The following is a 14,769-nucleotide window of genomic DNA, read 5'->3' as shown; positions in this document are numbered from 1 at the left end:
CTCAGCCAGGAGGTGCCTCTCGGACCGGCGCCCTCAGCCAGGAGGTGCCCCTCAGACCCAGCACCATTAACCAGGAGGTGCCCCTCGGACCCAGCGCCCTCAGCCAGGAGGTGCCCCTCAGACCCAACGACCGCTGCCGGGCCAGGAGGCCGGGGAGCCGCCGCCTACAACTAGGTGTAACTCTCCAGTCGCCTTTCCCAGGCACCATAAACAACCCTTCCCTCCATTCCTGCCCCTCCCCCGCGCCGGGGTGAGGGCCGGCCGCTACCAGCAGCAACAGCCCTTATCAGCTCTGCCACCCGCCTGGCCGGGGCCGAGGCGGTGTCCTGGGGAAGGAAAGGCGTTGTGCCAGGGAAGAGAGAAAAAAAAAAAAAAAAAAGGAAGAAAAGAGAGACGGTTTTGCGGGCAAGGGCTCCTCGGCCGAGGGAGGAAAGGGGCCTCGCTGAGGGGAAAGCCGCGGGGGGGGCCGGGGGGGCGAGGGCGCAGCGGTGATAAGGGCCGCCCGCGGGTGCCCCCGCCCCGCCGGGAGGCAGGCGCTAGGGGCAGCGCGACGCCCTCGGCCCGGGGGCCGCGGCCTTTCGCCCTCCCCTCGGGCTCCCCTCCCACCCTGCACCCCGCGGGGAGGATGCGGAGGCAGCGGGGCCGCGCAGCACCCGGGGTCGCGGAGGCGGCGGCGGCGGGGACATGATCCCGGAGGGCGGCCGAGCGCTGGGGCCGCTCCTGCTGTTGCTGCCGGCGCTGCTGCAGTGCGCGGGGCGGCGGCGGGGTAAGTGCCGCCCCTCCCCGGGTCCCTCGGCCCGGCCCCGCTCCGCTCCGCTCCGCTCGCCCCGGGCGGCGGCGGGGCCGTGAGGGCGGCGGGGCCGTGAGGGCGGCGCCCTTCGGCCGAGGCGGGGAAGGCGCGAAGGCGGGGGAGGCCGTGGGACGAGGGGAGCGGGAGCGGCGGCGGCGGGAGGGCTGCGGCTCTGGCGCTGGGCGCCCGCCCCAGCGGGCCGTCGAAGGGCCGGTGGCGGCGGAGGCAGGCGGCCCACCGGGCGGCACGTTTCGCAGCGGGCTGGGCGGGAGCCGCGCCTGAGGGAGCGCCTGGGTGGGACTGAAACCGTGAGGGGACTTCAGTGCCGGAGTGAAAAACGGTCTGTCACCGGGGGGGAAATAAGTCGTACAGTGTCATCCGTAGTAGGTGGTGGTGGTGGGGAACCGTTTTTTATCTGCCGGAGCAGCAATCTGAGGCGGACACTCCCATGTCTTATCAGAAGATTGAGGTATCATGAGAAAGTTATTACCCTGGCTGTTTTTAAATTTAATTTTCTGACCTACATTGGCTACCATTGCATGCTGACAGTTTTTGTTTTCTGTCGTTACTAGGAACACGTGCACGCACAAAAGTATGTAAAAGCGTTGAGAATTAGGAGTAGGAATCTGTGATGCTTCCAGTGAGTCGTAAGGCACTGAGAAATGCACTGTCAGTAAAACTGAAACACTGTGCGTGTGGAAGGGCAGTTTTATCACACTGATAAATTTGGTGTGTTAAAAAAAAAAAAAGCTGGCTAGAGTGTTCAGCTGCCTTCTCCTTCCAGTTATGGTTACGTATGTAGACACTGTGTTAAGGCAGGCAAAATTTTGCCAGAGCTGCGATACCCACAGTAAGACTTGCGTTCTGTAAGAACCACACCATCCTTGCCAATCTTAGCTGTCTTAGAAAAGTAAAAAATTCCATACTGCTCTGTCCAGCATCATGAGACAGCATCAGCTTGTGCAGTATTAATTATTCCTTTAAAAGGCGTGCAAGCGTATACCTGCTTTGTCTGCTTTCAAGCCATCCATTCTGAGGTTTATCATTTGGAAAGCCAGTGCATGTGTGAAGATAACAAAAAGAGCTTACAAAAAATGGAGAGAAATGCACATAATGCACTAAAAGTATGAATACAAATAAGGAAATAAGTTCATATTGTATTGTAGTTTCATGTATATTTATAGCCCTATCAAATTACAGTAAATGAGGTTATGTGTCATATGCTGCTAAACTACTTCTAATATAAATTAATTTCCAAAATGACTTTACCATAAGTCATTTTCCTCCTGGCAGCATTCTCAACATCATTGTTATGAATGGCATTTAAACCATATACATGTTGATGATACAAGGTACAAACAGATTGATAAATAACCCAAATGTCTATGTGTAAATAATAGAAAAAAAATAATAGAATAAATGAGGAAACAGAAATCAAGACAAAAGGGAAAGAAAATTAATATGGAGGACTGATTAATAATATTGGATAGAGCTATTTATTATATGTCTTGCAAGCCGTACTAACTGCTGAAAAACTGTTTTGCTTGTTGTCAAAGAAAAGATAGATGGAGAAAACTGTTCAGTGTTTGTTTAATCCTTTCTGTTTATTGTTTTATCTTTGGTCTCTGAATATTATGGCTGTGGTTTTCCTGCAAGTTTGAAAATGAGGTGGGAGGAGATGGGATTTTATTCTATGTATTTTAATCTGGATTTTATATCCACTTTAAATTTTGTGCCAGTTACCCATACCAGACCACCTTTATGGTCCTTTAAAAGAACCAAAAAAAAGTAATTGTGTCTTTTTGTTCTTCAAGCAATTGTGAACAGATCAGTTCCAGATGTCTGTGCAACTTGCCACATTCATGCCACATGTCATCAAATTGAAGGAAAAAGCATCTGCATCTGTAACTATGGATTTGTAGGCAATGGAAGAACCCATTGTCAAGGTAGGCTGCTTGTTTGTAAAATGGTAAGAAACTGTGTATGTTCCTAAAATGTTCTTTCTCGATTAATATTACTGAATTCTTCAAAATACAGTAGGAGCTTTGTCATTTCCTGGCAGAATTTCCAAAACATAGAATACGTGTGGCTTGTTTTTCTTTCTTTTTTTTTTTCCTCCTAAGGGCTAGCCATGAGCTGTACTTTACTTGTGCTTGATCTAAATATTGTGTTGTACTTAGTTACTTAACCATTTTATTCAGTTTCTGCTATATAGTGGCAGATATAAATTAATTTTGTCTTAGAAAATGTAGGGTTTTGTCAAACATTTACTTTTAAAATGTAATGTATTAGAATTGTTTCTTTAATTTTTTTTTTATCCTAGCCTCAGCAAAAGAATAATTAAATATGCTGGGCTTTACTTTATTGTTCCTTTCAACCTATGTGTTGTTGAACTGAAAACTAGACAATAAAACTAACAATTAAAATTAGTGCATTTTTGCTGATTTTTTTCAGTTATCTCAGATTACTGGGTAACTAAAAACTAATTTCATAAGTTGAAGATCTGTTCTTAATAACAGTGTGCATATATACAGATTTCTTAAGCGCAAATGTCTGTTACATGAAAAGTGTTGTTAAGCATTGTTTTGTTACTGTAGCTGATAGTGTCCTTTTAATACTATCTCATACATGACAAATCAATACGTGAATCAAAGGATGATGTGAAATGCTGTGTCTGAGTGTATGTAATAGCTTACCGTTGCTTAAAGGGGAAGGTCCTGCACCTCTGATCTCTTCCACTCCACCTCTTCCCCTCCCTTCACGAGCACTGGTACCCGCTGGGCCCTGCACAAAGTTCAATTATCTTATTGTGGGAGAAGGCAAGCTGCCTATTTTGCCATGTTACTTCTCTGCCAGTTGAATGAGTTGGATAAGATCAGCACAAGCTCCATCAAATGCTGCAGCCGGTGCATGCTGTAAGGAAGAGCAGAAGCGGAGAGAGAGCCCTCTGGTTTCAACAGCTCTTAGATCAACTCAAGCTATGTCATGAACCTTTATTCACAGTTTCATCCAGGACGATAACCTCTGTTGGTCTAAATACTCCATCTTACTAGCAGCGTTTACATCCCAAATAACTTAGAAAGAAGAACAGTAAGGGGAAGTCTGGTTACGTAAGAATGAGTGAGGAGGGGAGGATAATCTGCTTTTCCTAATCTCTCTCTGATGTGTTTTAAATGTGCTGACAGATAAAGATGAATGTCAGATTGGAGCCAACAAGATTTGTGGAAATCATACATTGTGTCATAATACCCACGGAAGTTTTTACTGTGTTTGCCTTGATGGATACCGAGCCTCCAACAACAACAAGACATTTATTCCCAATGATGGCACAAACTGTACAGGTAGACATCACAAAGAATCTTGAGCAGCAGGAATCCAGAACTTAGTTTTCTACTGCACAAATCTTTTTTCCTGTCACGTTAGAACTTACTTTCTAAAAGTATATCAGAGCACTTTCTGCTGTGGGTGCAAACGCTTACTTGACATCTAGGTTCTAACAGCTACGAATTAGTTCCATTTTGCATTCTTTGCTATGTTACAAATCATTGCTTCACAGTCACATTCAAGCAGTAATCTTTCCAGAAGAAGAAGCTAGATTAAAGAAAATAAGGTGATACTTACCTTTCCCCCAAAATGTCATATTTGTGTTTAGTTTAGAATATTAGCCAGTTCCTTGTTACAGCAATGAACAGTTGTAACTGATAAAGATATTTGTAGATAGGCTTTTTCTGGGATTGTTGTAGCAGGAGATAACATTAGAGACTATTTGTCAGGTAAAATGGAAACAATTCAGAAGATCGCTAGCTACAAAATTGAGAGTATCCTCCTTCCAGATGCTTGAACACCAGGCAATGATAAGCTCCTTTATTTCCCAGAAGACCCATCAGAAGCTACATAGAACCCTTCACAGAATGCTGTATTTGTTTTAAGATTGGGTCTTACATTAACTAATTAAAAAAACCCTGTTACGAAGTGCATATATTTTTCTCTGAATTTTTAGATATCGATGAGTGTGAGCAGTCTGGGTTGTGTGGTCAAAATGCAAGATGCGTGAATACTGAAGGAAGCTACAAATGTTACTGCAATGATGGTTATAAATTAGAAAATGGAGAGCATTCTTTTCATCCAGATGGGAACATAGTTTCATGCAAAGGTGAGAGTCTTTGGATGATGTTTTTGCTAGCACATAAAAACAGATCTTACATGATATAGTAGTGTCTGCTCTGACCTGTGCTTTTAAGTCGGCAGGGCAGAAGCTGCCGTCTGTGGACTTTGCCTGCTGTATGATTTTTTTTCTTCTTGCTTTCAGTTTGCTGCAGTGGTGTCTGGATGGTAGAGTTGATGCCAGATATGGTTTCTACAGGCTCTCAGCAGTGGTTCAGGTGTGCAGGGTCAGAGAAGCTTAATAATGCCATGAAGGTGATGTAGTTAGTTTCTGAATAGGAAGGAAGTGTGGCATAATCCACTTGCTTACATAATCACACTGCATGAAGGGGAAGAGAAGAGAGGATAAATAGCTGGTAAAAGAGGTCAGATGAATGAAATGAGCCTAGGGGAGAGGAATAATAAAATAATAGTTTAGCTATTCGTTACATATTGTGCCACCTGGAAAAAAACCTGCTCTATTCTGTTGTTGTTGTTATGGCAAGATAAAAAATTCAATCTGAAACCGTTCCTCCTTTCCTCTCTAGTGTAGGTTTTTACAGATGCAAAGTGCTAGCAGTGTAAGCTGTAGCTGTCAGTGTATGTAGTGAACCCAGGCATCCCAGGTGAAAGGTACTGCGTCGATTATATCCAGCTCTCATTTCTGAATTATTGCAAGAGCTGTCAGTAAAGGTCACTACCTGTAGTTTGTCCAGTTTTTCCAACTGGAGTGTTCAGCTTCATTTTGCCAGAATTGCTGATAACCCTGCTTATCTCACTGACTTCCCCCTCCCCGTGCTGTGGTAAAGTAGCGTGTCTGTGTCACCTGTGGAGTCAGACAAGAGAGCCCAGTCAAGCAGCTGTGCTGAAGCAATGTAGCTTTTGTATGCAGGCTGGTTCAGTGAGATGGAGGAATTGAGGGGCAGACCATTTAATCTCAGCCTATCTGCTGTGCTTCAACTTTCCCATGGGCTGGGAAATAAAGCTGTACATTGGGGCCTGAAATTTTATTCTGGTGTTAAAGGATCATTCAGCCATTCGTGTAACAAGACTGGCACATGCAAAGCACCATCATATTGCAGTGTCTCCTCTTTGGTGTTATAAATGGCTCCAGCTGTATGTTAGTAAAGATGTAGCTCAATACTTGGGTCACTGTTTTCCTCCAATTGTGGCAAGTATAACTCTTCAACTCTTATCTTCTACACCTTCGGCGAGCCCCCAGATTTATCAGATTGGGTGTATTTTGTGATGTGACCATCCAGTTCAGCTCATTTTAAAGTGATCGCATGTTGTGATTTTTGTACTCTGAGATCTTTTAACCCAGTCTTTTTGCAGAAATTGGATGTGGTTCCCCTCCTGAAGTGAAGCATGGCTACATTGTGGGGAACTACAGCTTGCTAGCAGGAAGTGCGGTTCATTATGAGTGTGAAGAAGGGTTTTACAGCAACGAGGGAAAGTTCTCATATTGCACTGCAAATGAAACTTGGGAGCCTGCCACTTTAAGCTGCAAAGGTGAAAAGAGTCTTAAATCTTTCTTAAATTCTTCATTAAGCGAGTTTATGCATGGGGAAGTGTGTTTGTGAAAGACTGTAGACTGTTTCCTCAATCTGAAGGATAATTTTTCAAGATCTGGCAATTTGCAAAAAACAGAAGAAAAGAAAAGGACAGGTTATAAAACTGTGCCATCTCTTCTTGTTCGTGTAGTGACATTTTTGATGCTGGTCCTTGCATTTTTACAGACACTGCAATGTGTCCTTCTGCCTGTGAACCAAGGGCTAGAAAACAACTAGACTTCTGTAGCATTTCATGGGAACTTCCAACTCAGCAGTTGGAAGGCATCAGTGACGTCTCATGAAAAGAACCATTCTTCTGACAGCTTCTGGAGTTTTTTCCAAGGGTTGACTGTAGATGCCAAAGAGAGGCATACCACCCCTCATCTCTGGATAACCTTTGTGATTTTAAGAGCATTTATGCATGAGCAAACACTTTCACGTCTCTGAAATGTTAAGTTTCCTGTGAGCATCTTCAAAACTCCCACTTGCTTGGGTGTTCTTATCGCCCATTGTGTTGAAATATTACTGCTTACAGGTGCAGGATTTTGTGTTCCTATGAGTAGTTAGAAAGTCTGTGTATTAGTTTAATGACACTTGAAGTACTAGCTAACAGAAACTATGCTGTGTATAACAATTCTACAGGGGAGAATTGTCATCCTGAAAATTACCACTTAGTGAGGAGAGTTCTTTCTCTGAAAATAGAAAAGCCCTCTCAGTTTCTAATTCTTTCCTGGTTTCTTTTTTTCTCTTTTTATTTTTTCCTTTGAGAGTGGATAGAAATGTAATGTTTGTATGTGTGTCTATGGGAAGTGAATAAATTAGAATAAGGAAGCTAAATCAGTGTGCCTGGGAAAAGTGAAATATTAAATATCACTAGAAAATTCATAAGAAAGGAAAGATAAAACAATTTTAATACTAAATTACTGCCATAAAAAAAATAAAATTATTGAAATAACATTTTCCCCCCAAAATAAATAAAGGACAGTGAACTTGAAAACAAAAAGGACGTGCCCAAATTCTCAAGAGGTCCCTACAGAAAGCTTGTAGAATGCAGTCCTTGTGAGTTGTTGGTACATTTGGTTTTTATTAATATTTTTCAGTGATTGTTTTTTCATGTGATTTCTTTTTAATTTCTACAGTCGAAACAGTAGGTCAGGTCAGAGTTGCTGAGCACATCTCTCATGTTTAATTGAAATAAAATATGTCAAACACCAAGAAACAGCCCATGAGTCTGAAATGACAAACTTATTTCCGCTTTGTATTGCAAGCTCTTTTCCTAGATTTCAGTTAGGACTTCTCTTTTTGTAAAACCAACAAGTCTGATTTTTTTTTTTTTTTTTAAATAGTAGTAAAGGCACCTTTAAATAATTCTTTAAACTCTTGAGAGTTTCCCTGGTAAGTCTTTATTGCTAGTTTAAGAATTTCTCCTGGCCAGGTGTAGTGTCTTCTTTTTCAGGAAAATCAGGTAAGGTTGTCTTTTGTCTTCCTTCTGTGGTAATTTAGGAGTTTAGTTTATATAGTCATGATGAAACTGGCCATTGAAGGTAGATCAAACTTGGTAAGATGGGTGACCTAACATCAGGGTACTGTAAGTGGAGCAGATCCCCCTTTTTTATTTAAATATATGTATATGGATGTAATGTGTCTTTGAAGATTGTAGCTTCCCTTGAATATTAATAAAATAATTGTCTTGAGATAAAAAGTCGGCTAGTTTAATGGGAAGATGTGATGTATATGAAGGGGTGTAGTTAAATTGTTGAATGTGAGTGTGGTGTCATGCTAACATGAAAGCCTTTTAGATGGTTGCTTACCTTCGAAAGTGGACATGATACCAAACAAATTGCTTTTTTGTGCTACTTGACTTCTTTGTTTTATGCATTTGTAAATGACAGCTTGGCATGTTTGTGAATAGAGCAACTACTACCATGCATTTTGTACGCCATGTAGACTCTTGCTTTAACAGCAAACTTTTGTATTGTATGTCGTAACCTTTTCTATGGTTTTGCATTACTTTGGTCCTTGTGCACTTTTAAAATTTAGCTTCCTAAAGGCAGTTTCTGCTCGTCTGCCTCCCTCTGGCTGTTGCTCACTGCAAATGGTACAGAACCAGCTTGCCACCTATAATCAGGTTTGTAAAAGCAGGAGAGTCTTAAAGGTTTAAAAAAAACCCCCAGGACATTTTCTGTATACTAGCAGCTAGGCTGAGAAAGGAGTCACAGATTTAGCATGCCATTCTGAGAGAAAGGTAGAGAGAAGTAATTTTAATTGGAAGCAGCTCTGAAGTAGTTACAGCACTCTCAGTTGTGGTGGGGATGTTGCAGAGGACATGAGGGAATGTTGGATTACCACAAGAGAAGAGGGTTCATTGGTAACAATGAAAGAAATACTCACAGGAGTGCAGCCATCATTACTTCTGCTGCTTGACTAACAAGTTTATCTTCCTCTTTATTCTTCTCCCTAGGTGTGGATTGTGGGGTTCCACCTTCTGTTTTAAATGCGCATCCAGCATCTGTAAGTGGGACCACATACGGAAGTGAAGTTACTTACAATTGCGTTCATGGTTACTTTATTGCAAGCGGCAATCAGACTGCAGTCTGCAATGCCAGAGGACAGTGGGATGGTACTGACTTGGTGTGCAAAGGTAAATGTAATCTGCCTTCAGATTTATTTAGCGTAGATACTGTTTCAGCAACCATAATAAATAGCAGTCATCAGTCAGAGACAACCTCTTTGGGCATTCAGTTTATACAGGCTTCTGGCTTATGAAGTTCAGTCACAAAACAAAAGCCATATATTAAACAGGTTTTTTTAATCTGTGTTGCTAATGAAGTTGCAATAAATTGCTGAAAGTTTAACATCCTAAGGAGAAAATCCCAGTGCATGTCAGGCATTGGGATTACCATGAGATGAAAATGCAGCCTAAATTGCTGCCATTTTTCTAGCTCAGTATCTACTCTGTGGTTAAAGCCACTGCTCAGGAATTGAACCACTATTAGCCAGTAGCATCCCCTTAAAATTCCCATATTCAGACAGTTTCCAGTTGCAAACTATGATGCTCAAGCATGCTATTGTTGTTTGACATGAGTCATAAATCCCCTATGTTACTATGATTTGGAAGAATGTAGCCTAACGAGTTTCTTGATAAGAAGAAACACAAAGGTACGTTTAAAAAAAAAAGTATTTTGCCCAACAAAATTTCTAGTGTATTTTTACTCTGAGCACATATTATTAATTAATGTGACCTCAGGATAATTACAGTTTCAGTTGGTTTTTACATTAGCACAACTTCAGTTTTCCATTCACTGAATGATTAGTATCTTTTCAGCTTGATCCAGGAGGGTTGACTCTTCGGTTCATTGCCATCAAACATAGTAATTTTTTTGAATGTGCAATGTGTATGTTACAACCACTCTCTACTTTTAGAATCTTCTTTCATATTCTTATTCTGGGTCACCAGGCTAAATAGAAGGTTTGCAGTGTTACACAGAAACATAACTTTGCATTTCTGCTTTTCAGTGTGATTACAGGATGGCTGTGGGCAGATAGCTGGAGTTAAGTAGCAGTAATTTTTGTATCTCATCACATACTGTCCTTCTATAAGTTAGGCATATTCTTTGCATGTGCATTAGTTATTCTAAAGCTTGTTCTGATGATTTATAATAGATAAATACATTCATACACATTGGGATATGAAAAGGAATGTAGTCATGGTGGTGAAGGTATTGCCCATTGCAATACATATGTTTAACTTTTCCTTTAAAGGTTGTACAGATCATGATTCTATAAAATTTGGGTTTTTTACTTAGTTTTCATTTTTTTTAGTAGAATTTCAGAATTGCTTAAGATTATTTATTAAAGAGTTTTAAAAGCACTTGCTTTCTGCATATAAGCTTTAGCGAAGGTAAGATTTTAATTCTTACATTGCATACTTTTTATAAGTGAAGTGATGCAGAATCTTTTATTGAGGTGGAATGTTTGTTGTGGATTTGAAAGGGCATTTTAACCCTAAATAATATTCTTCCATTGATTTGAGCTTCACTCTTTATTCTTTTTTGTTCCCTAATTTTATTATGAAGCTCCTGAAAACAACTGAGCAAATGAATTAATTACTAATTATCTCTAAAATGGTCTGAATAATCCATCACATTTTCCCCTAGAAGTGCTCTTTCTGCTTGTCTGTAGCAGCTTCTCCTTTTTTTTTTCAAAGCTTGAACTAAATCCACTGGCAAAGGAACATAACCTTCTTGATGCTGTTTTTCCATGTCACTCCTTGGACCATGTGTCATTTTTCAGATCTATGTTGTTGCTAATGATAGGTAAAATAAAGGAATGAATAGCATGTGGGGGATAAGAGTGTTGTGGGAAGATAGATCCATTTGTAAAAAAAATTGCTTAGAGATCCTTGTTCTCCATATCTAAACAGGACACTGTTTTATTTTATGGTTCATCTTGAAGGACAAATGCCCCACCCTGCTAGAAAGTCTCCAGTCACAAAATTCTGGGTTCTAAAGGGCTGGCCTGACTTCTAGAAACTACTAGGAAGTGAAAAAAAAGTGAAGAGTTACTTGCTGGGACAATTCATCTCTCTTACTTAAACACTTTGATATGCCTTGCCTATTTTCGTTTTCAGGTTTTGTTACCCATTTTTTGTTGTTCCAGAAATAGACTGTGGCAAACCTTTGCTGATTCCACACACAGAAATGATCTGGGACAACTCTACCACTCTATGGAGCAGAGTGTACTATCAGTGTAAAGAAGGATATTATTTTAATGGAGACAGGAATTTTTCAGAATGCACAATGGATCAGTCGTGGGAGAATATTACATACATATGCAAAGGTAAATATTACTGTAGGCAGTTGCTGTGGAGCATGCTATTTAAATAGTTTCTCATTCCTGTTCTGAAGGTAGGAACAGGAGGAAGGATGAAGGCAAGAAATCCCTTTCTAATTTACAGTGTAGGGAACATGGTGGTACTTTAGGATGGAAAAGTCATGGAAGAGAATATTAACCATGCAACAATTTCTAGTGAATGCTACAGATCTTTCTATAGCTGTCTTGCATTTTATTTCAGACAGAGAGGGACTAATGCAACTGAAGTTTCATTACTACACTGAGAACCTTCAGCTTTAAAAGCCAGGAGGACATCACCAGATGATAAGAAGGCATTTAATGACATTTCGTTGTGGGCCTAATACTGTAAAGTGCACTGCGTTGAAAGTAGGGGCAATGGAATTCAAAACTCCTTTTCCTTTTTTTTTATTCTCTCATAATGCCCAAAGTAAAATTTGTTCATGGTTGACTTTCCAGCCTAGATCCATGTCCTGGGTTCAGCTGGGATAGAGTTAATTTTGACAGGACCTGGGAGGGGGACGGCCAGGACAGCTGACCTGAACTAGCCAAGGAGCTATTCCATACCATGTGACGACATGCTCAGTATATAACTGGAGAGCGGGCTTGGGGGGAGCTCTTGGCTTTGGGTGGGGGAAGTGGCGGAGTCAGGTTCTGGGTGGTGAGAAGTTGCACTGTGCATCACTTGTTTTGTATATTCTTTTATTAGGACTGTTGTTGTTGTAACTTCTCTTTTTGTGTTGTCCCTGTAAATTGTCCTTATCTCAACCCATGAGGTTCTGGGTTTTTGTTTTGTTTTGTTTTTTTTCTTTTGTCCTCTCTGATTCTCCTGGGGAAGAGTGAGCGAGTGGCTGTGTGGTGCTTTGTTACTGGCTGGGCTGAAACCACAACAGTCCTTTTTGGCGCCCAACGTGGGGCACGAAGGGTTGAGATAACGACAGATCTGGCCAGAGTGTGTTAAAACAAATTTGTTATATGCATTTCTTATGTTAGTTAAATAGTCACTAGTCACAATGTTGGTTCATTTGTTTACATGGTGGCCTTGTGTAAATTCTTATATGCTCTGTGTATTCCCTGCAATATCACCTCTGGGAGAGGGATCAGGATTATCATTTTGCTATACTGGGTAATGTCAACTTATGAAATTATTACATCACTGGTCATGAGGTTAAGCTGGTATCTGTATGCAGCAGTGATATCATTTCCATACTTTGGGTGCCTTCTATCAGAATTTATTGGTAATCACACCCAATCTGTGGGGAAGTCCGGGGGGGATACTTCCCCCCATTTGTTCACCTCCCTTTTCTCCTTCCGGCTAATTACAACAGCTTTTGAGAATTTTTAATATTCCTGGGATGCACAAGCCAGCATGCTGTTGGTGCCATGTCTCCTGAATATGTTTCAAGTCTTGTTTAGGGCTATAAAAAAGTTATTTAAGAATACCACCCAGAGATCTGCCCCAAGGCTGGATATTCATGGGTGGCATGGCATGTGGGAGGATATGGGCAGGTATCTAGAGAACTTCTCACCTCCAGTGGCTTGGAAGTTCACTCCCGAACAACCACAGAACCCTCATTATGTGGTAGAATATTTGAAACGAAAATGCTGTGGCTATTCCAGAGACGCACAGCTTACCGTCCTGTGCTGGGCCCTGGCCAGTATCTAACAAACACTGCTTAATATTAGGCAGGACCCTCAGGGGGAACAGAGGGAAAACAGAGCAACAGGCACTGCGGCTACCCCAACCCCGGTGACAGGTACTGCAGCTGAACCAGAGAACCAACCTGTGCCAGTATCAGTCGCCCCTATACAGAAGAAGAAACACCCAAAGAAATCAGTTCACTTAGTGAGGGATGAAAGTGAGCCAGGGTCATCACGAGAGCAGGAGGAAGAGGCAGAACCTGAAATAATCGCCCAATCTCTATCCCTGAGTTGCACGACATGCAAAAAGATTTTGGCCGGCACACAGGTAAGCTCATTGTTACCTGGCTGCTCTGATGCTGGGATAATGGGGCCAGTAGTTTGGAATTAGAGGATAGGGAAGCCAAGCAACTGGGATCCCTATCTAGGGAAGGGGGCATTGACAAGGCGATTGGGAGAAAAACACAAGTCCTCAGCCTCTGGAGGCAATTTCTGTCAGTTGTGAAGGAAAGATACCCCTTCAAGGATGATGTTACATGTTACCAAGGCAAGTGGACCACCATGGAGAGAGGTATCCAGTACCTGAGGGAATTAGCCGTGCTGGAGGTGATTTATAATGATGCAGAAAATGGGCAGTCACCCACAGATCCAGACGAAGTCCAATGCACACAACCCATGTGGCAGAAGTTTCTATGAAGTGCACCACCAGCCTATGCCAACTCATTGGCAGTAATGTCCTGGAAAGAAGGCTGTGGACGAACTGAGTGTCCAACTCCAGCAATACGAAGGAAGTCTCTCTTCCTCCCTATTGGCTTGTGTCTCGGCTCTAGAGGAATTGTCCCAGGAGTTCCAGCAATTCAAAGTGGATATGTCCTCCTCCCCACCTGTACAGGCCCGCATCGCAGCTATTAGGAGTAAGCATTCCTCTGCCCAAGAGAGAGGAGTTAGAAAGTACACATTATGGGCTAACCTGTGGTTTTACCTGTGTGACCATGGAGAGGACATGAGGAAGTGGGATGGAGAACCTACCTCAATCCTAGATGCATGGGTACGTGAGTTGTGAGGAAAAGCAATCAAAAGAGGATTCTTCTTGGAAAAATGCCACTCCAGTTTCCCACAAGCAGTCCCCCAGAAAGAGTAGAAGGGCTGATCTCATTTTTGATCCTCTTGAAGGGACTTCTGATTCACGTTTGCAAAAAGTGAGTAACAGATACTCTGAGCAGGACTAGAGGGGCCCTGCCTCCAGCCAGGTGGAGGAAGGGACAACCGGGTCTACTGGACGATGTGGATTCGATGGCCTGGCACATCAGACCCACAGGAATATAAGGCTCTAGTGGACACTGGTGCACAGTGCACCCTAATGCCATCAATTATAAAGGGGTAGAACCCATCTGTATCTCTGGTGTGACAGGGGGATCCCAAGAGCTAACTGTATTGGAAGCTGAAGTGAGTCTAACTGGGAATGAGTGGCATAAACACCCCATTGTGACTGGCCCAGAGGCCCCGTGCATCCTTGGCATAGACTGCCTCAGGAGGGGGTATTTCAAGGAGCCAAAGAGGTACCGTTGGGCCTTTGGTATAGCTGCACTGGAGATGGAGGAAATTGAACAGCTGTCCACCTCACCCAGCGTCTGTGAGAACCCTTCAGTTGTGGGGTTGCTGAGGGTTGAGGAACAACAGGTGCCAATTGCTACCACAACGGTGCACCGGCGGCAATATCGCACCAACCTATGGAGTCCTATACGACAAGTCGCAGAAACTGCTGAAGGAGGAGGTGAATCAAGTCAGAAG

General features: G+C 42.5%; 1 protein-coding gene across 6 annotated transcripts in view; it reads left to right on the top strand.

Moving 5' to 3' along the window:
- Positions 1-262: 262 nt before the first annotated feature.
- Positions 263-14,769, top strand: part of SUSD1 (sushi domain containing 1) — a 55,255-nt gene continuing 40,748 nt past the window's right edge. The window contains exons 1-7 of one of the 6 annotated variants that reach the window (XR_011323280.1): positions 263-766; positions 2,605-2,736; positions 3,976-4,131; positions 4,791-4,943; positions 6,269-6,445; positions 8,948-9,127; positions 11,146-11,325. Coding sequence is in view for 4 of the 6 variants with exons in the window: in XM_069776596.1 (XP_069632697.1) it covers positions 685-766; positions 2,605-2,736; positions 3,976-4,131; positions 4,791-4,943; positions 6,269-6,445; positions 8,948-9,127; positions 11,146-11,325 (1,060 nt within the window). In the remaining 2 variants the exon portion in view is untranslated. The remainder of the gene's footprint in view (positions 767-2,604; positions 2,737-3,975; positions 4,132-4,790; positions 4,944-6,268; positions 6,446-8,947; positions 9,128-11,145; positions 11,326-14,769) is intronic. The other 5 variants (XM_069776596.1, XR_011323279.1, XM_069776595.1 and 2 more) reach the window with 5 other exon arrangements.

This window comes from Haliaeetus albicilla, chromosome Z (assembly GCF_947461875.1).
Source record: "Haliaeetus albicilla chromosome Z, bHalAlb1.1, whole genome shotgun sequence".
Taxonomy (NCBI): Eukaryota; Metazoa; Chordata; class Aves; order Accipitriformes; family Accipitridae; genus Haliaeetus; species Haliaeetus albicilla.
The sequence above is the reverse complement of the archived record's forward strand: the minus strand, read 5'-3'. Positions and strand labels throughout refer to the sequence as shown.